This window comes from Homalodisca vitripennis, chromosome 1, assembly GCF_021130785.1.
Source record: "Homalodisca vitripennis isolate AUS2020 chromosome 1, UT_GWSS_2.1, whole genome shotgun sequence".
NCBI classification, from domain to species: domain Eukaryota; kingdom Metazoa; phylum Arthropoda; class Insecta; order Hemiptera; family Cicadellidae; genus Homalodisca; species Homalodisca vitripennis.
The window spans coordinates 12774641-12796583 of record NC_060207.1 but is presented as its reverse complement, the minus strand read 5'-3'; the positions used below and the strand labels follow the sequence as shown (position 1 = coordinate 12796583).

At 33.6% G+C, this 21943-nt stretch overlaps 1 protein-coding gene across 1 annotated transcript in view; it reads right to left on the bottom strand.

The window, feature by feature from the left end:
• LOC124357316 (paramyosin, long form) overlaps positions 1 to 21943 on the bottom strand; it is a 51357-nt gene that overhangs the window by 11066 nt on the left and 18348 nt on the right. The window contains exons 3-12 of the mRNA XM_046808995.1: positions 19837 to 19923; positions 17842 to 18008; positions 11307 to 11385; positions 9302 to 9421; positions 7992 to 8117; positions 7694 to 7890; positions 7457 to 7589; positions 5725 to 5941; positions 3618 to 3745; positions 2002 to 2114 (exon numbers count right to left, since the gene is read on the bottom strand). Of these exons, the coding sequence (XP_046664951.1) occupies positions 2002 to 2114; positions 3618 to 3745; positions 5725 to 5941; positions 7457 to 7589; positions 7694 to 7890; positions 7992 to 8117; positions 9302 to 9421; positions 11307 to 11385; positions 17842 to 18008; positions 19837 to 19923 (1367 nt within the window). The remainder of the gene's footprint in view (positions 1 to 2001; positions 2115 to 3617; positions 3746 to 5724; positions 5942 to 7456; positions 7590 to 7693; positions 7891 to 7991; positions 8118 to 9301; positions 9422 to 11306; positions 11386 to 17841; positions 18009 to 19836; positions 19924 to 21943) is intronic.

Genomic DNA, 21943 nt, shown 5'->3' with positions numbered 1-21943 from the left:
TCCGTTAGTTCACAACCAATAATGTTTGTACTTAAATTAGATTAAATTTTGGTTTTCTTTAGCCAATTGTGTTAGTTAATAATAGTAAATACCTGGAATGAAGAGATTTAACGGAAAAGAACCAACTCGTCTTATCTTATCAGTGATAAACGCGCGCCGCTTATCTTTTGCCTGTAATGAAACCTGCGTCAGTTCTGTCTGAGTTTTGTGAGTTGATCTGGGCTTGGACTTTGCAAGCTCGAATTAATTTTCTTTTAAAGAGCAAGCAGCGCAAAGCGCTGCGCAGCGGGCAAGAACGGAATTCCAGACCATAAAACTAATGGTAGTGAATTAACGGAAAAGAACCTTAATTTAACTATCCTACGCCAATTTATTTCATTTTTTTTCATATAAGAGCAAACCAGCCAGAATCGCCATACAGTGATGAAGTGTAATTTACTACGGTTTGTAACAGGCGTGAGAAATGTATCATCTACAGTAAAACTTTTAATAATATGCACAATTCAGTTTTTTGTTAATTTTAGTCGTAATTAGTTAAAATTATGTCAGGAATTAGATATATAATGTTCTATTTATTATAGATTAGTTCAATATTATTAGAAATTACTGTCACAGTCTAAGCTGACCACTATTAAATTAGGTACCTGAATATATCGAATACCGAAATTCGGGAAGGTTTATAATATTCACATGTGTATTGGGTTCAATATACACGTGTATTTCAAATAAAGATACTCATTTTTATATTTATTTCCTTTATTTTAAAATTATTTTTTCAAAGACTTCTCCAAATATTCCAAGCAGCATTAGCTAACGCTTTTGTTCGGCCCATTTATCTATTGGCCCGTCATTTCGCGGTCGACAAAACAATACTCATTTTGATTTCTGTGCTTAACCTAGCACACATACTAATTTTAGTCCAATATTTGCGCAAACTGATATATATATATATATATATATATATATATATATATATATATATATATAAAACAAGCAGTTTATTGATAATTTTATGATAATATATTCGAACTGGCTTCTGGAAATAACTTATAAAATTTGCATGGTTGCATGAAGAAAATGGAATTCTGCAACAATTCCAGTTTCTTCAGGTTACATGGACCTATGTTCTTAATGTCCCTCAAAATGTTATTTTCTTAGATTATTTAACCTTGAAATGTAATGCCTCCATTGTGTATTAATAATTCTGTATGTCGTCCCTGTTGAGCCCTAGATCACTGGATTTGCCAACCACTGTATCATATTCACAAAGTTTCGGGTGCTCACGAACAATGAGTTTAACAGATGTTTTTAGATCCCTGATCCCTGTTTTCTCTCTGAGTTTCATTTGGCAGGGTCTTCAGTAATATTATTTTGTACTTTGAAAATCTTCAACCTCACACTTATAAATTCCCAGATGTTAAGATCTTTAAATGCCTAGCGTACCTGAAACTTTGATTTCTATCGATCCTTTGGTTTTCAAAACCATCCATACAAATTTTGTTAAATGTACAGTGAGTTTTTAACAAACGTATATTTTTAAATCTTCTGGAATGTATGCATGTAAAATAGTCTTACAAGTCTACGTCATCATGTAACTGTACGTATAGTAATTTTTTTAACAGGCCTAAGATGAGCATTTTTCTAAACGTATACAATTGTATACCCTCATTGGTAGTTAATTTAAAATTTCAGTTTACAATAAATACAAATATTTTGAACTATTTTGCTATAGCCAAATTATATTTTGAAAGCCATTATCTAATGATTTAGATTAGAGGGCCTCAAAATCTTTTTAAATTTTAATCTGTTGTTGAAACTCTTTGTGTTTAGTTCATGCTGGAGTTGACATGTCGGTTGTCATGTTAGAACCTCTAATATTGTCATCAGTAGAACAAACTATACGGCTCAAGGTAGAACCTCTTGTGGCACGTCACTGTTAGTCAGTGGATGTCACAATGCGACGGTAATCTGTCGAAGGCTTTTAAGGAAGTTACTGCTTACCGAATGGATTCAATTTCTTCGTCCTTCTCTTGGAGTCTCCTCTCGGCCTCATGACGGAACTGGCCCAGCTCGGCAGCTAGCCTCTGGGACCGGCTCTCCTCAGCCTTACGGCCCTGCAATCAACAGAGGTGTCAGACACAGTCAAGGATAGCTGGCACATAGAACTCGTATAAGATTTTAATAAACAAAGATGTAAACTTTTTATCATTTGGTACAGACGAGTACAAAACATTCATACCCTTTTCCTCTTATAATCTAGAACCTTTAATTCACACGTCTTTGTCTCATGAAATTTAGCCTGACATTCACAGATTTTTTCAAGATTCCTTCATTCATTCCAACTTTTCGAGGTTGTGGTCTCTGCAATCTTGTGTTTCGTGCTTATTAAAGATATCAAGTGTAATTTTCCCATCAAGATGGAGTGTAAATTGAAATTCGGTTAATTTTTATAGGATAACTAACAGAATTATGTGAATGGATTCAGAAATTGCCCAGCCAATCTAGTTTTCTATGTATTGATAACTCAAACATGGCAGGAATGCAAACAGAAATATGAATTTGTCATATAAACATTGGGAAAATGTGGTAATTTCCAACCAATTTTTTGGATTCTTTTGCCTTCCAAATCTTTAGAACAACAATCAGTTTATAAATTTCAGAGAAATAATTTGAATGAAAATTCTCATAGAATCCAGAATAAATATTCCTTTAATTCGAGGCCTGTTTGGAAATCTTAGAATCGTAGACCTTTCAATTTCAATTACAAAAATCTTTTCAACTTTCCGGATTGTACGCTATTTACACTGACACATACTGTATATGATGAAATTCATCATACCTACTTTATAATATTTATCACGAAAACATCACTATGTGCACAGTAACATATTTCCTTGAGTAAGTCTACTTATAAACCCGATATATATTGGTAAGTCTATAGATCTATTATTCACAATCGTGAATAATCAGTAAAACTGCTTCACCCTTAAGAAATTGAAACTGGTGATATGAAACTTTTTGATTTTTTTAATACTCAACTATCATAAAACTTACAATAGTAGTAAGGTTACCTGATTGGACCAAATGAATGTTGAGCGTATCTCTTAACAGAAGTGATTTTGAAATCAGAAGAAAAATTATGCACCATCAGTGTCGCTTAGCTCAATTAAACAATTGTAGCCCCCACAATAGTTCTTCGTGGACACCCTCTTAAAAGGAGGTGAGATGGAAACGAATTGATATTTCGTCGATAAAAATCATAAAACATTTCGTTCCAGTACATAGAATTTCTAATCATTAAAAAGGACCATTTATTTATAAATTAAAATTAACAAGTACTGAGGTTCAAACTAAAAAAATTTCTGCGTTAAAGAAGACAATTTAATACTTTGTCTAGTGAGTATATGATTCGAGATTGTTGATGTGTCACATGTTGTAGGCCATTATAGTAAAATGTACCACTTTCTCTACTAACACACTTTAGATCGAAGTTTCCACTATTTTAATTGTTTCAAAAGGATTGAAAGTTTTATTCTAAAAAAAAGAAAGAAAGAAAAACAGTGCGTTTTTCTAGTGAAAAATATATGAATACTGAATTTAACAATCAAAGAACTTACAGCCTCAGCCTCCTTGTAGGCAGCAGTGAGCTCTTCCCTCTCGTTCTCCAGGCGGCGGAGTTCCAGCTCCAGCTCATGGAGACGACGGTTCATCTCAGCCAGAGTGTTACGAGCATCGTGCAAGTCGTCTAGCAATACACATGTTTTAGTTCTACTTTTTGAAAACCTCAACAAAAGGCAAATACTTTGCAACACTTATATTTAACATTCTTTGCTCGCATCATAAAATTAATTTAATTTAATACTTGAAATCATTCATAAGGAAATGTAAGCATGTATCATAGAGTTGAATATTTTAAAGCATAGAATGTATGCTGTGTTTCAATAGTAACAATAAAATATATATCGATCGTTCTGATTGATTTAAGAAACATATTAAAATGATTAAAGTGGTTAGTTATAAAATGGACCATCAGACATGCGAAATAGATCTGATTTTACGCATCGACGATTGAGACGTGTAGTATCAAACCCGGCTATCTCCAATTTCTGGTTAAATTGAGGTTAAGACTCGAGACACTAAATTCAACTGATTCTCCATCATATTTCAAAGTTTGTTAGTTTCAAAATCAACTAAAACCCCCTTAAAATTTCGTTTACATATTCCTATTACTATCTGCCTCAACTATCTCCGTACCACTTTGTTGAATTCAAACACGACCATCTCCATCAACCAATGGGAGTGCAGGAAATAGTCACGTGACTGGTTTGCTCTTTGTCAAAACATAACCTTCTTTCAGTGAAGAAATTTCAGTATCACTGTGTAGTGGAAGCTAAGTTTTATGAGTTTTAAATTTTTAAATCTTAGTTCTATTGTCGAAAATATAGTTTATGCTGTGTCTCCTAGTAAGTCCAGAAAAATAATTCGGCAACCGGACAAGTAGAAGAATACAGTTGCAAAACAGATGAGGTGTGTTTAGGCAGAGGTTGAAACCTTTCAATATTCGTAGGCTAAGCTTACAATGATTATCAAGCAGAGAACCGAGGACTTTACAACTGAAACTGCATTACCTGTCAGCAAATATGCGTTTTTCAGAGTATTAATCGTGACCAGAGTGAGAGTATCTATGTTGTTAAACAATTTTGATGATAAATGCGCAATGACTACTGAAAAAGGGGATGTGATAGAAAGTCTCGCTTTTTCGAAGAGAAAAGAAGTCAATCAAAGGAGTTGTCTTGTTACTAAACTATACTGAATTACTCTATTGTCGAGCAAATCAGTGCGTAATAATATTTGTCTTTAGTTGGTATAAAAAACAACAATCTCCCAAAGTTGGAATCAAACATGACTATCTCCATATTTTAAGCTTCTATTACTAGTTTACGATAAAACCAAGGCAAAACTATTTTTTCGAATACCTTTCCAAATTTTTTATTGTTTCTTTTTAAACTAATGGCAGTAATATCATGTGTTAGTAAATATACGAAACAGTTTCTTCGCTCTCCTGTAAACTTATAAAGGTAGAGTTAGCCGATTTTGATACTATACGGCTCAACTGGTGTATAATTGGTATAACTCTTATGATGTTATACAAGAGGAGCCAACACCACTATTCCAGATGAATGGTGTTCTGATGAGGACATTTCGTTTAGTAAACTTTATCTTCAAATTGGACTATGCGATATTTGTTGTTAATGTAGAATAAGACAGATTTATCAATGAGTACTTGGATTATACTATAAGCTATGACAAGTTTTGAACTTCATAAAGTTATTAATGTCTTGATACAATTGTATTTTTCTGAATGTGGACGTCCTGCTGCTTATCTGTAATTAGACAGGCCTTGATAAGCCTTAATGTTTTGATATCAAATATTGCAAGAGAGTATTTGAATGCGTATGGCCAATTTTGTTGACTGAAACTATTTATGTCATACATACTATACGGTATATTGAGCTTTAACCCAAAAACAGTACTGCCACTTCGAAATATTTCGAATAACTTAAGTTTTACACTTAAGTAATAGTCATTACAAGACTATCAACTAACCTGATAAATGGGTACCGGTATACATTTATTTGACAAAATTACTGTCAAAATCTATCACAAGTTTTGTGTTTATCCTATGTTATCTTAATCAGTATATAATCTAGTACGAGGACATACCTGAGAGCTTCTTGTTCTCTCGGGTGAGAGAGTCCTTCTGCTCTCGGGTCTTCTCGAGCTCATGGTTGACTCGCTGCAGCTCAGCCTGCTTGTTGCGGAGGTCTCGCTGGGTCTGCTCGAAGAGGGCGCTGGTCTCCTCCAGGCGGCTCTTCAGGTCGATGTTGATGCGCTCCAACTGTTCTACTCGCTTCTGCAGCTCCCTAGCAGTGTTGTTGGCCTGTCAGTGAACAATCTGTTATTTCAGTGTTCTTATTTGTTTCAAGTACCAGGTTATTGCAGTGAACATTGTTACAAATTATGACCATAGAGTGGCTCAACATTTGATGTATAAACAAGTCGCCTTTTTACATAACCAACAAACAAGTGATGAAGTGACATATAATGTTTCAATGTGCAAGTTTCAAAGAAATATTCCGGGATTGAATTTTATAGATAAAAAAAAATTATAATTGAAGGAAGAATGAAACCCAACACTAAAATTAATAATTGTGTAAAATTAATGTATAAATAGATTAGTGAAAATCAGATACTTTGGTATTATTCGGAAACCACTATTTCTCAACAGTTTTTCTTGCCGGGTACCTAAAAATTTATTTTATTAAAAATAACAGGCTTTATTTAACTTACTGTAAAAATGACATGTTTTATGGCGATAGGTTTTTGTTTTCTGTCTCCCAAAAACTATCCCATAAACGATATCGGCGAGAAGGAGGCCACTCTGTCCCTAACTACTTCTTGTTATTACGCGACATAAGTACGTTTATATTGGGTTACCATAAATATATTACTAGTAGTACTAAAGTTAAAGAGTGACTTTACGAGTGCTCACGTGATGTAAGGTCGGGAAAGTACCGAACGAAAATGCCCCTGCCCATCACGCGGACTTCAGTTTGGTGCCACCCTGCACTTGTGGCGAAAAAAGAAAACATCCCTCGAAATAGTACCGAAATTCAAGGTCAGATCACGTAAGTGCTCGTAAATGTCGACTTTAATTTTTTATATTTATAATACGTACGTATGTATAGCCTATCACAAATAGAAGATAGAGACAGAATGGCTTCCATCTCGCCGATATCGCCTTCTTTCGGGAGGCAGAAAACAAGAAAATATCGTCATAATCACGTTATTTTCACAGTACGTCAAATAAAGTCAGTTGAAGTTTTTTTAGGTCACCGGTAAGAAAAACTGTTAAATAAATAGTGCCTTCCGGATAATAAAAGTAACAAAAATTGCTAAATACCAATTGCGAGATTTGTGATAGTGTATTCGGTAACTGTATTTTTGGAACATATCAGTCTTAAATATTTATCACAAAACTGATCAGAGATATTGGTGAATCGATAACGTTATCTTCAACCCCAACAAGACCAGTGGCAGTCTGCTGGTGACCAATAATTTATGTTTACTAGCTTGTTTTGTTGGCCCCTAAAATATTACAGCGTAAGAATGGTAAACTAATATTTTAATTACATCAATATTAAAAAAATAATTTGTATTAAGCCTAGATTACAAAATCAACAGCCTATACAAATTGATGGTTTTAAAACTATAAATGTTAATGATATTGAGTGGTAACTCTAAAATACATAACATTAATGCTGGATATTCTTAACTCCAGCTCTTTAATAAAGGCATATTTCATTTCATTTCATTAACACAAAACAAAAAAAACCTTCTAGAAGAAATAATCAATTCACAATTATTGATCTGAGACATCACAAGACTCACTGACCTTCTCAAGATCAATGATGAGAACTTCAACTTCACTCTGCAGGCGAGACTTCTGCTTCTCAAGGCTGTTGATCTTGACAACCAGAGATTCGATGTGCTCTTCCTGCTCCTGCAGACGAGCGGAGTACTTGCGGCTGAAACAACCACACAGTAAGTGATCTTTCCAAAGTTCTACAGTTTCATCTTTTGCTTACCACAAAGATTGAAATTAAACTGTGGTCTCTAATTTATGACTCACCGGAGTTCCTCAACCTCCTCAGCGCGAGCGTGGGCCTCAGTCTCGTACTTGGACTTGTAGAGGGAGACCTCTCCGTTGGCCTTGACCAGTTGCCTCTCCAGATCCAGGCGGGCCTCAGCCTCCTCCTCCAGCTGGACTCGGACAGACTCCAGCTCCACCTCAACCTGGCGCAGGCTGGCCTCCAGCAGGGAACGTCTCTGCAGTCCAAATATTATGTAAGCATTTGGAAACGTTTCTGAGTGAGTTGTGACTTTCCAAATCATCGTTTGATGACAAAACTTTTTGCTGGGAGACTCACCCTCTCATCGTCCTCAAGTCGGCGACGGGCGTCCTCCAGTTGTCCGGCAAGTTGGCTCTTCAGATAGGTAGCGTTCTCAATGTTGACCTTCAAGTCCTGGACTTCTTTCACTAACTCAATATTTTCCTAAAATCACGTATTTATTGTTAGAAACTAGTTGACATTTTTAAACATCCTTAGCACACTTGTGCCACATTGGTTATTTAAATACATTAAATATGGCTTACTTTATATATTAAATTTCAGAGAATAATCTACACGCTGAAGTTTAGTTCCTTTAGGGAGGACAACTGTTTCAAAATTTGAGGAACTAAACAAGAAGAGGTATATGGCGCTAAGGTTGCTAGTTTTATTTAACGTTAAGTTAGACAGGCTGCATGGTAAAAACAAGCTGATATGTATGATTACATTCATGTAATTTATAATCCAAGGCAACTCAAGGCCTTGATATACAGGGTGGCCCATAAGTCAGTTGTCACTTGCAATTTTTTAAGACGATGTTTGTATAGAACAACATAGAAGCCACTTTGAGCGCCTACAATAGGTTAGATACTCTTTAAATTAATAATTAAAAATAAATAATAATAATTACATTAATAATACAATACTTTGTACAAATAAAGTATTTGTAATTTTCTGGTAACTTTGTATTTTCATTTCTGACAACTGACTTATGGGCCACCCTGTATTTTGAAATTCCAAATTATCTTATTTTTTAACTATTTTAAGCTGTAACATCTCAGAGAACTGAAGCATCAGTTGGTGTAAGTTCAACGTTTTAAACTCTTATGTTATGTGTAAAACCTTCCTATAATCTTAATTCTGTCCATGGGCATGTTATATAAACAATTGAACATAAGTATTATCGTAGTATAATAGTAATGATGACCTACCCCCATCTACTCAAAGAGGTTTTTGCAGCATTAATGCTCTTTTTTTACTATACAATCTCTTTATTTCAAATTATTTGTATCGTATTAAAATTAAGCCCTCTAAAATAACAATTTATGACTTTATAGTAACAGTAACACATTTATAGATTACATACCTTAACGTCCAAGTATAGTTCAATATGTCAGCTTGAAAATAAAAAAGTAATAAATATAAATTGATGTACAAAATTCTAGTGGTGTTAGTTAACTACTTATTTTTATGAATCAACAATTGTACGTTTTCGACAAGATAAAGTCCTTAAAGAAACAGATAAGTTTCTTCTTTACTTTATCGGGTAGGTTTTTTATAACGACAAACTGGTACTACATGTTTAACTACTGTCGTTATAACACTTGATGAAAGTTTAGTGGTCTTACTTGGGACAGACGAGTCTTGTGTGAAGTGATGTCGATGACGGTTCGGTTCAACTCTTCGACGCGGATGTTCATTTCATGGATGCTAACCTCAAGCTTCTCAACTTGCTTCACAAGGACGATCTGGACAAAGGTTCAACATTAGAAACGAAATCCCATGACTTATATAGTGGAATAAATACTATATTTTAAATGTTGGTTTTAATTTACTGTAAGTAAACCAGAAAAAAACAATACATCCATCTAATGTCTGGTTTAATTGCCATGATATTTCATATATCAGATTTATTACAAATCTAAGCTTGCTAAGTTTTTAGTAATATTCATAGATCGCACTGCATTCAAGGATGTATTAAGCAAGTCCCTAGCCCTCAGCAACACAGATTAAATATATTTAGAGATCTTCTGTCACAAGCAGGAGTCAGATCATTAAAATAATTTTCAGAATGTATTACACTAAAAACCAAACACAAATCGTTTGAACACAAAATAAAACTGAAACAAATTGTACTGTTCAGAGCATTCCAGACAGTGGACGAATTTATGGAATGTAACATTCCATAAACCACTTAATTCAAAATTTAAGGTTTAAGTTGGTGTTAATTTTAAAATATTGAGATCTCTCTAAAAAAATTGTAGAAAAAACCGTCTGAAAACTGGAAATGTGTTTTTAACATTGGCTACACAATGGCTACAAACATATTGAAGCCTGTTTATGAAATCCCACAACATTTGGATAATTTTAATATAAGGCATGGCTAAAAAACACAACCACCAGTAGTTACTATTTTCAGCGTCGTAAATTTGAAAGTAAATCAATAATTTTACAAAAGTACAGGTTAACTAGATGTAAATACCAGAAAACCAACAATATTTTTAATTTATCCCAATTTTAACACTAGTATTTATACCAGTGTTTTTGGTAATTCAATAAAAAATTAAAACCCCCAAATAACATATTTGTTAAATTGTAGCTTCATAAGCAAACGATTGTTCTACAAGGATAACATATTTCAGGGTCTCATCATATATAGCAAATAGAAACATTTTGTGATAACCATATTTCCATTATACTATTTTTGTTATTTGTAGTGTTCTTGTTAAACTAATTTTTTGACGTATGTGTATCTCACGAACTGCTTTTTGCAGCATTACAAATTTCAAAAGTTAACGATTTCAAAATAGTCACTGTCTCAAATTTGATGCTATATCAAAAACAAAACAAGGCAGCTATACTAATGTTTGAGAGAATTATTTGTACTTATTGTGTCTTTCGGTATTAACCATTAAAGATTACTTTATACTAAAATGCGCATTGGCTAAGAAGTCGAAATGTATGAAGAATACAATGTCTGTTTTTTCTCTAGTTTTGTATAAATATTGTTGCACATCTTATGATTTACATTTATATTATACAAGTTAACTATTTAGTTATATTGAGCTGAAATTAACACCTCGGATACAAAACATTATGTTTGGTTAGTTCAGGAGAATATTCGTTTCTTATAAACGTTATCCTGTTATGCACGTTTTAGTGGAGTTTGTTCCTGTTTCATAACTATTGCCATTTTGAAATTGTTGAGTTACAATACTGTATGGCTTATGATTCTTTTTAAATTTAAATAGAACATAGGGAAAGGTACTAATATAAAGAGGTAAGCTATAATAATGTAAGGGAATGTACGCGTATATACCTACGAGTAATAGAAGGTTCTGAAAACTTAATTAAAAGCTTTGAAGACGATTGAATATATTCCAATGCCGGTTAAACCATTCCTTGTCTTCCAGTGTGTCTCAAGATATAGGATACCTTAAGAACGAATTGAGCTATGGACTTGAAATTTTGAATGTAACGTCAATTCTACATAAGATTAGAAGATAAGAAATTTGATAGTACAGTGCCCGAGCAGTAGAGCTGTGATTTTTTTGGTTCCACAAGGAACATATTTTCTATTTAAAAAATGTATTCGTTATGGAGTTACTGAACTTTGTCAATTATAAGATTTACCTTTTCTTTGGAGGATGACTCAATCTGTGAAAGGAGTTCATAAACTTCTTGCTGGAATTTCTGTTTCTCCTTATCAGTCCTGCAACAAAATAATTTTGCTTGACAAAAGTTTATCTGTTTTAAGAGTGAATGTACATTCACCCATAGGTTTTAAAGATTTCAATACATTCACATTCAGTTGTCTATCTAGCCTAGTGGTTACACTAGTATTTTACCACTAATATGAATGGTATTTTCCCATGTGGTACTCTCACTTCATTACGTTAAAGCTAATGAGGTTTAATTCTAACTGCGTTTTATTGGCTTGTGTATTAGGAATTGGAGATATGTTGCACATTTTGAGCTTACAGCTATAACATGTTCAGAGGCAGTTACAGGGTTTGACTTTACAAAGAGTCAAAGTTATAGTTTTATCTTAATTCTTAAGATTACGTGGCTAGTATTCAGACACTAATAAAAGTTTTCAGTTTTCAAACCACACAGCGTCAAAATATTGCTAACACAACCACAACCTTGTACTATTATTATTATTATATATGGTTATATTTTCATGGTATTTAAGGACGTGCAATGATCTAGTTTAGTGCACATAAGTCTTTTTAGCCTAATAATGTATGTTTAAATCGGTAAATAATGTACTTTCCGTTTGTTTACTTGTTTTGCGAAGGAAAACTTGGAATACAAATCTATGAATTACTACTGTTCTTTACGACCAGTTTTTGACCACAAAAGCTATAAATTATAATTATACTATATCACAAACCTGTGTAAACATGACTTTAGAAATGCAAGGTTGAAATTATAGTTTGAGGGTATAGGGCTCAAACCTTTGTAGGGCTTAACCACGATTTAGGTTAAAAACCGTGATAAGTTTAAAATCAGCGTTCTAAACATTAAGCAAATACAGATTGTTATTAACTATTTTTTGAGGGGTGAATAGGGATTTAAACCTTTGTAGGGCTCAAACACGATTAAGGTAAAAACTCGTGATACGTTTAGAATCAGCGTGGTAAAATTTAAGTAGATGTTGATTGTTCTTAGCTATTGTTTGAGGATCAAACCCTTTGTGGGGCTCAAATATGATTTAGGTCAAAACCATGATAAGTTTAGATTCAGCGTTCTAAAAATTAAACAAATACAAATTATTCTTATAGCCGTAAAATTCTGTTTTGGTGTCTTTTTGGAAGGTTTGGATCCCAAAACCACTGATTTGTATAAACGAGAACATTAGGTTATGTAAAGAATGTTGCCTAAAAAGATATTTCTCCAAAAACACAGAAGTGTGATTTGGGTTAAAAACTTTTCATTTCGGTTTGTTTGGTACGTATCCATTCCCATTTGAATGTGATTTCGCATAGTTGACTGAGACCATTGAGGTTGCTGAGGCAGCTAGTATAAGATGTATAAGGAGCGAGGTGTGAGTGGAGGTATAGACGTGAGTCATATGATTGTTAGTCGCTATTCTTGTTCTCCCATTTGCATGAATCAGTGCAATAAACTATATCGATTGGGATTTCAGGCTGAGCGAGTTACAGCAACATTGGCACCGCCGCCATTTTCTCGGCCAAAGCACTGTAATAACCAGGCGTCAGCTACCGCTGGGCCTAAAATAGCTCCTTCGTCAGGTGTCGTGTAGTTACCGTCGTGTAGGCACTCAGTTCGCTCGTAAAACCGACACGACGATGACATTATTACTGGATTTAACGTTCGTAGAAAATCAGTTCCGGACATGCTCGTGCTGCGCATGATCAGAAACACGATGCCGAGGTCCCGTGCACAAATATGGCGTCGCCAGAGCTTGGCTTGCTGACCGAGACTGAAATAGTATCACGCACACACTTCCCAAATTCCACTGTCATGAAGAGCAAAAGTGACACTCGTTGACTTGCAAATATGTTTTCTCGAGGTTTCAGGAAACTGTCCAATATCTGTGAAGATGTGAACACACGCTAAAGCGTTCACGCGTAATTGGCTGAGTTTAGCGAAGTGGAACTGGAAGATCTCATTTCTGCCTGTCTGTCTGTCCGCACGATATCTCGAAAACGAATTGACCTTTAGACTTGAATTTTTGCATAATGATGCATATCATCCCATGGGATTTGACTAAGAGTTAGCGAATAATATTTCATTGGTCTTAAGAGTAACATTGGTCATGACGGCAACAAGTAAACAACAAAGTGAATAAATTTTTAAACAAACGCAATACACCCTTAATAAATTCAAACATGTCCTCCTCCGTAGACTAATGATTATAGTTTCGGCTCTCTAACCGAGAGAGCACGGGTTCAAATCCCGGGGAGGTCCAATCATGTACTTTGTAAAAAAAAAAAAACCAGTGCACTTCGAAGCCGGCATAGATGACGCTGAGGCTTAAATGAGATTAAAAAAAAATTCAAACGTGCGACATAATAACTCATGTAATCTAAGTATCCGAACGTATACATAATTTAATTGTGACTAGTTGGGAAAATTTATATTATTTAAACACTAGTATGAAACCCAGTTTAAGGAACAAATATCTGAATGCGTCATGTGGCAAGATATGTCGTAAAAGGTTTCATATGTAAACTTTAAACGTTTGAATGAAACAATTTATACAAAAGTAAGTTCAATGATTCGTGTTAATTTCGTGTTTTTATGTTTGTCTGCCAGTCTATCAGTCCGCTGGAAATCTAGCAAACGAAATGAGCTATAGATTGAAATTTTGCATGCAACCTCAGCGAAATTTCTTATACAACACGTGTTGTGTCGTACTTCTACTTTGTTATTATAATTATATAACAATAATATAATTAATTGGATTTCTTTTCGTGCTAGTAAATATAATCACAGAGTTGCCCTCTATCCTATAAGAATTCTGACAATGCGTTTTCAGCAAAGTTTGGTATTAAACATGTTCATTTGGGTTTCGCTTCTTTATTATTAAAAACTCTCATCAGAGGATATTATAATGAAAAATAACTATTAGAGCTTTAAATATGTGAACTCGCTTAGTCCATGTTCAATCTATGTATACGAACTAATCCGTAACTTTAATGTGTATTGAAAAAAGTAAAATTATGAACACTGATCTGCTAGTTTGTCTCACAAATCAAGGTCTTGGGCGGATTAAATATAATATACGTGTGTTTCAAAATTTATGTCCTGAAACTAAATGTGTTGTTACTAAAATTTGCAGTGTTGTTGTTGTTAAACGTTAGTTTCAGATTGGATACATTATATATTTCGTATTATGAAAAAGTAATTTTATACTTTCAATGGAAAAGTTTATTCTCAGCCAGATCTAAAAAAGTTGTAGCTATGAAATAAAAGCGATAACCATCACTGGAAGTGTAAGTGATAGATGGCGTGGTGGTGAACAATATATTTGATTTTGAAGGTCAAGGTCATTGAGACGAGACCGGTTGACATTTTCATGTTCTCATATCAAACCACCTGGAAGGGGTTATCATTTTCATGACCTGATACTTTGTTGAAGATAGATCGGTTGCGAGGGTGTTGGGTGATTCCGCTTGGATAGCGACACTAGTGTCGTCAGCGTATTGAACTAAGTGGCTCTTGATGGATTTGTTCGGGTCGTTGAAACGCACAATAAACAAAAGTGGATCAAGTATAGAACCTTGGGGAACACCTACTGTGACAAGTAAACATCTAGATTTATCCTTGCCGTTTTTATGGCAGTCTGAACATATCGAGAACGACCTGCAAGATAAGATCGATACCCAGTTGAATTGTAATCCATGAAAATCATAATGCCATTCAATATCGATGTCATATACTGATTTAAAAAGTTGTAGTGTTCAAAGGTCAAAGAATAAATGATAATCAAAAGATGCAGTTTTACTTTCACAATGTTGATAAAAAAACTAGTAGGTTAATACCCACTGGAAATTCAATAGTGAAAGAAATGCCTCCATTAATATATAAAGTTTAGTTGAAATGGTGGCATAGATTTCTAGTGCCTAGTGCATCAACTTATTGCACACTCAAACTTCAAGTGCTTGTTACCAGGCCACACCTATGCAGCCTTCTATGTGATATGAGAGTTTCTGCCAGATACTGACATCAAATTTATCTCCTGGCTGAGATATCTCTAAGTCCCTTCTCTTAACCTCAACCGTCTTACAAACCAAGACAACTTGTTTGCCAGTCTCTTCGTACTGACTGCATTACATACACTTTAACAGTGAGTAAATGCAGAGCTAAATAAATTAAATTATGCTAATGTTTTCTGAAACTACCATGTTCAGTAATGAAAAAAATGACTTGTTTCTTTGAGAATCTAATCCGTTTGTAGTTTCATGTTTGCCAACTTTTTTCACATCGTATAACTTTATTTTCTGGTTCAAACCGTGCTGAATTTAAAAATCTTGCGATATTTAAAACATTGTGATGGAATGTTAACTAAAGACGGTTCACCACAGCGAAGCCAGTACATCTAAAGATTTTAAATTATATTAATTTCAGATGCGGCGTGAACCAAAACACTTCGATGATAGCCATTCCACCACGAAAGGCTGAGAAATAATATCTTTTGCCATAAATGTATACGATGTTGTGTTTTCGTAACCGACAAAGTCATTATATAAAGGATATTAAAAAGTTCTTGTAAATCTCAATTACTCTTTATTAGTTTTAAATAAAGTGTAACTTTCTACATAACACACGAGTAGAACACAAACAGCTGTTCCATCTGCGTCTCTTCACTTCCTCAGAAAGGCGTCTCACGAGGAGTCAGTAGGAAATCTTAAATAGAAGAAGTTATACATAATTTGATGGGACGTAAGTGTGGGATGAACGACAGTATTATGTAAAAAACATAATTTGGGCAACCCTGGAAAATAGTAACCCGTATTTTTTAGTATAAGATTTCAAAACATGTCGTAAAATTGTAAACTTAAGGCTCGTAAAAAATCAGTTAGGGATACATATAAATAAAATAATGTATATGTAAGTACGGCTCCCTGAAAAAGTAATTTTTACCCTTCCCTCACAAAAATTCGTAAAATAATATTTTGGGACATCCAATAGGCACAGATTTTTTGTTCAACTCCATTTGTCAAAATTCACATTTGAGTCCTTGTTTTAGTAATACTTACGTATAAGGTTAGTTTTATTTAGTACACAACATTTAAAAACATTAGAGGAGCTGTATTGAAGTGACCTTCAGTTTTACCGCAAAAGAAAAGTATTAGTTTTTATTGTAAAATGTATATACTTATTGAATCTTTTTAATTAAAAAATTACAAAAAGGTTTCAGATTTGTTTCTAGAAATAACCAATAAAAGGATTCACACATAAAAAGCGTAGGATTGCGTATTGTTATAATGAGGTATCTCCCATAACTCATAAACAATCCCAAATGAGGACGCAACAGAGTGTGAGGTTTAACATTATTCTTATGAGGCAAGGCAGACGCGAGTACAGCTGGCTCAAAATAATTATCGTGGTATAAGTTGTAAATTAACTTAAGTATTTTATACTTATAAGTTTACAGTGACAGGGAATGTAGGTAACTCTTTTTGTAAAGGATTAAATTATAAATTTAAGAATAATTTCGTCAATTTTTTTACTTGTTTGAAAGTTAACTTTAAACCTAAGTACATACAATTCCAGATTAAATTCAAGCTATTTTTCTATGCAATTGGAAACTATTATTTTAGTATACTGTTACTACATTATTAAATTAAACTCTGTAATATGGTTTATAAATTATTTACTTAGTCGTCTCTGTTAAGAATAAATACATCGTTTTTACATGTAATAGACTACTGAGGACAATCGCTTCACTCATGGACAGGGAACTGAACATTTTCTGGGTATTTGAAAATGGTAAACTTTAAACGTGTGAAATTACGCTCATGGATGTATTGTATAAATAATATTTCTTTAAATTTGTTCAACATTTCGTACGTTATAAAACGGTACTGTAAGCTGTTATATATGTACGTTACTTTAAACCGGGTTTGTTATAAAATACTTCGTAAAAAAATACATTTATATATTTACTATGTACTTACTTGTTACAAAATACAACCCAAATATGTCGACTAAAATTTAGAATTTATTCAAATAGGACAATGCGTTACAACTTAATTATTTTTTGAACCCCATGAGGTTACAAACGAACGCAACGGTATAAGTTTATAAACGAAAGTTATATAACAATATTATATCCAACCATCGCTTATTTATAACATTTTGATATTAAATAATCCTTACCGTCGCAATTAAGCTACAGTTAGAGAGAAGAGCAATTTGTACCTCTAAAATTCATTTAATAGTATATTCACTCCTTGATCGTATAATCATTTTAGAACGTACTAGTGAAACTTACGTGGCAATGATGGATTACGGTTATACCTAAGTTAACATGAAGAAATATTATCTTACCATAAAATAGTTTTGCTAACAGTTTTGAATTTCTTTTGCGGTGTCCGATGATTATTGATGGTTCCTACTTTCTAATTAGAAGTTAACCGGAGAGAGTGTCTGTTTTTGTTTGTGTAATAATTTAAAAAGTAGTAAACCTTACCTAGCCTTGGCCTTGGCCAGCTGATCCAGCTGTTCCTGGAAGTCATTGACGACTTCCTGGTGCTTCTTACGCAGCAGCGACGCTGTCTCCTCAGACTCCAAGTGGACATCTTCTAGCAGCCTCCTCAGCTTGTTCAGCTCTGTGTCGCGCTTCTTGTTGATCTCGAACTACAACAGATCACAATTAATGAGGTGCGGCATGTTATGGTGTTTACATCTGGCATGCAAGACGGGGCTCAACTAATGGTTGGGAAAATGATCTAACTTGGGCTTCCTCATTTCCCTGATTCTGGATTGATACAAAATATTGATTAAAGATAACAAAAAAATTTCGTTACAAAAAGATTAGCTACAACTAATTTACAATCTTCAAAAAAGAAAACTCCTTTTAAAATCGTTAGGTAATACATTAATTTGATGTATTTGTTAGTGTTCATTCGAAAAATAAAGTAAGGTTTTCTCCATTACACAATGATATCCTACAAAATGTGGTAGTATATTAAGAAACATTAGAAAATGCTTGTTTATTATTTTGTACTTTCTAAACATTTTAAGGAACACAATGTTACTGTATTCATAACAGTTTAAAATGGATAACGATATACATTCAACATAGTTGTTATATCATTATAGAAAAGTTGTATGCTTTTCGTTAAAACTCCTTTTATGTTTTTTGTAACTCTTATGGATCGTCCTTATTCAAAATTCAACATCCAGTAGCTATCATGTTTGTGTGCCTACTTCCTTCTTATCTTCTATGAACATTTTCGATATCTTGATGAAATCTTTCTCTTTGCTCCTAGTCACAGCACTAAGGTTTACGGGAAAGTAGTTAAGATAGTAAACTTCTTCTTATGTTGTATGGACTTTTTTGAATAACTCTGAAGTTTTCCAACATACTGGCTACAATAAACTTGTATTTAGTGTTATGGTTATTACGAATCAAACTGCTTACAACAAGCTTAAAGTATAACCAAGCTGTTTTATACTTATCATTCCTTTTGTGTGAGGAAGTTGCCATACTTTAGAAGTAGCGGATATCAGGTTCAACAAATACACTTTCATTAGGCTGGTTACTTATTGAGGCATTATTATACTTCAGGTTTTAAGTTTAGCTGGTGGATTTTCAACCTTCTTCCTTAACTTCGCCTTAGAGAAACAACTGAATTGCAGACAACTTTATATCTCTTTCTTTTGGCAATGGCTTAACAAATTACTTCGTAAGTCCTACTTTGATGTAAAGTGGGGGAAGCATATAGTTTAATTTTAAAGTAAAAATGGTCAAATTCTCACAAAATTATTAATATTTCTTTGCTGCTTTTTTACTGTATTTTTACCTGAAATGTAACAGAAAAATGTGGTAAAATAGGACATCCACTAAAAGCCATTGTTAATGCCTACTATAAGCAACACAAACATGAAGAAGAATTTAAATTTTATAATATTAAGACAAGTAACCTACATGTACATCACTGAGTTCAGACAGGTGCACTATAGGAAGAATGCACTTAATAATTTTATTAAACCATATTTATTTGAAACATTTATTTTTCATTTTCTATGTTCAAGGCTGTTATCTTAAAGAGCTCTGAATTTAACACTTAGAATATTTTCTAAACCTAAAATAGAATACGGTAACATGTAAGTGATAAATTGTTTTTTTTGTTTATTGATGTGTAAAAAGTTAATATGAGTTTATTATTACTATGTACAATAGTATAAAATATTTCAAGTTGAAAGAAAGCTCTATGCAGCCCGCACCAAAATAGTCCGATGACATTTAAAGCGGTGTGCCACATCGCTACTGATCACCAGCTGTTTCTGCAAGACAGGCGAATGAAATCAAATGTTTATATCTGTTTATGGTAACAAATAATGATGTTTAATAATTCCAACATGTGTTGAGACGGATCAGTAAGTTTCCATTCACGTAAAACTGGCAACACCGCTAGACCCAGCGGACTATTTTCGTGTGTGCTACTCTAGTGAGACTCACCTGACTCTCGGCGCCACCTTCAGCCTCCTCAAGCCGCTCGGACAGCGAGATGACTTGTACGCTGAGGTCTGCCTTCTCACGTTCTATCTGTCAACAAACACTGTTTGTAACATTATCCAGATCGTACAGATTCACGATTTACTTGATATCTTAACACCTATTGCTCTAGAACCCTATGACTAGAATCTATCTAACAATGATATACTTATAATCTAGAAATCGAGAGCCAATTTGCTCTGTATAAAAGAACATAACCTAGATAGAACCTAGGTTTTCACTTTTTGTAGTAGATCGTCAGCCTCGGCAGTTTTGGTGGAGAATATCGAAAGGGTTAAAGGTAGGACACGACAAGTATTTTCTCAGAATATATTTTTCTTAGAGCTCGATTCTCTCAAAACCACTGCCACACACATAAGTAATACAAATGTTGAGTTTAGCTCCAGTTCACCTTCCTCTTACGTGCAGCATCTGAAATCTGATGCTGTTTCAGGCTTGACTCCCGAAATATGGAGTCATGTTCGTCTGAAGGGTGGTCATCTAAAAAATAGTCGGTGACAAAGAAAGAAGTAGTTCAAAACAAACCCCTTCCCCCGCATAAATAATAATTATATCACCGTTAGACTACTAGATAATCATGCTGAAAGTCGCAACTGCATGTCGTTAGCTGACGCTGGTTTAACTTTTATTTTCGTGCCTGACAATTGGTTTTAGGTGTGCCAAACTAAGGAAATGTGTGCTGGCGATAAATGTAATTCTTAGAAGAGTGTTCTCTATCGATTTCCAGAAAAAAACAAATCGTGTTTCTTATAAAATGCAAATTGGTTCTTGGTTCCTAGTATTAAGGTCATGACTGTTATGGTTTGGAGGCAAACGTTTTTTTTACAATTCTCCCTCACCAGAACGTTAAAACTCACTTTGTTAAATGAACACGAACAAACTATACATGCCTTAAAATTTGCTTATGGATTTAAATGACTTCATACTCTTTTACGAACTCAATTCAAATAATGTTTTGTTGTTTTATGAATAAGCTATTTACAACGTGCATAATAAACTAAATTGAGTGAGACATTTTCCTTAACGCGAACTAATAAACAATATGCAGTACCCATTTTGTAAACATTTTAACACATATTAACATTAAAATGTCATATAAATGTTATAAAGATTATGGCCCGAATTTATAACATATGAATTTGGTACAAATCCATTTCCAAATATTGAGAAGCAGTCAGGAGCCAATTTTGCTTTAATACCACATCAATGCAATTCTGTGATCTAATAATTCTTAGGTTTCAATGTGAATTCCGTGGATGAATGATGTAGCCAAGATTAAAAATTAGCGTAAAATAACAAAAATTAAAATGAGTCAATACTAAACTTGTAAACAACAGATCAACATTTATAAATTTAAAACGTGAATGAAAGTATAAGGATTTGCCTGTTCTATGAAAGAACTAGCAATAATATATACTATTAGCATATTATTATAACATTTACAATTCATTTTTTTCTTATCATTGAAATGACAATATCTAGATTTTTAACCAGAGTCTTATCTCAAGCGAAAACATTGGAAATGTACAGGAGGGTAAAATCTAGAATCAGGTAAAATTCTGCTATTATTTAAGGAATTATGGAATTTTTTGGAATATAGAAAACTATGCTTTATTATTTATAAGAACTTTGGTTAGTTGTGTAAAACCAGATTTCCAATTTTAAGTGGTACAGTAAAAGTTAAAAATAAGGTACTTTCGATTGAAATAGATTTGTGTATCCACAAAGTTAAAGCTTATGTTTGCTAAATGTCAAACACACCTATAAATAAAAAGAAATAAAGCCGAGAGAATAATTTAAACATCAATTGAATTATTTGTTTACAGAGGAGGGTGTAAATTAACGTTGCAATATGGTAGAAGTGGCGCCACACACGGCAGATACAGACATAGTAAACTATGTTTATGGTTCCTTTCCATTAACTTGTCTCGAGAAGAGTTATACATACTCATATGTACTTGGTGTGTATGGCAACACATAATTACACGCGAACACATTCTGGCAGAAAGTGTTGGGCAGTAAATTAGTTATGAGTCAGGTGGGCGAGTTT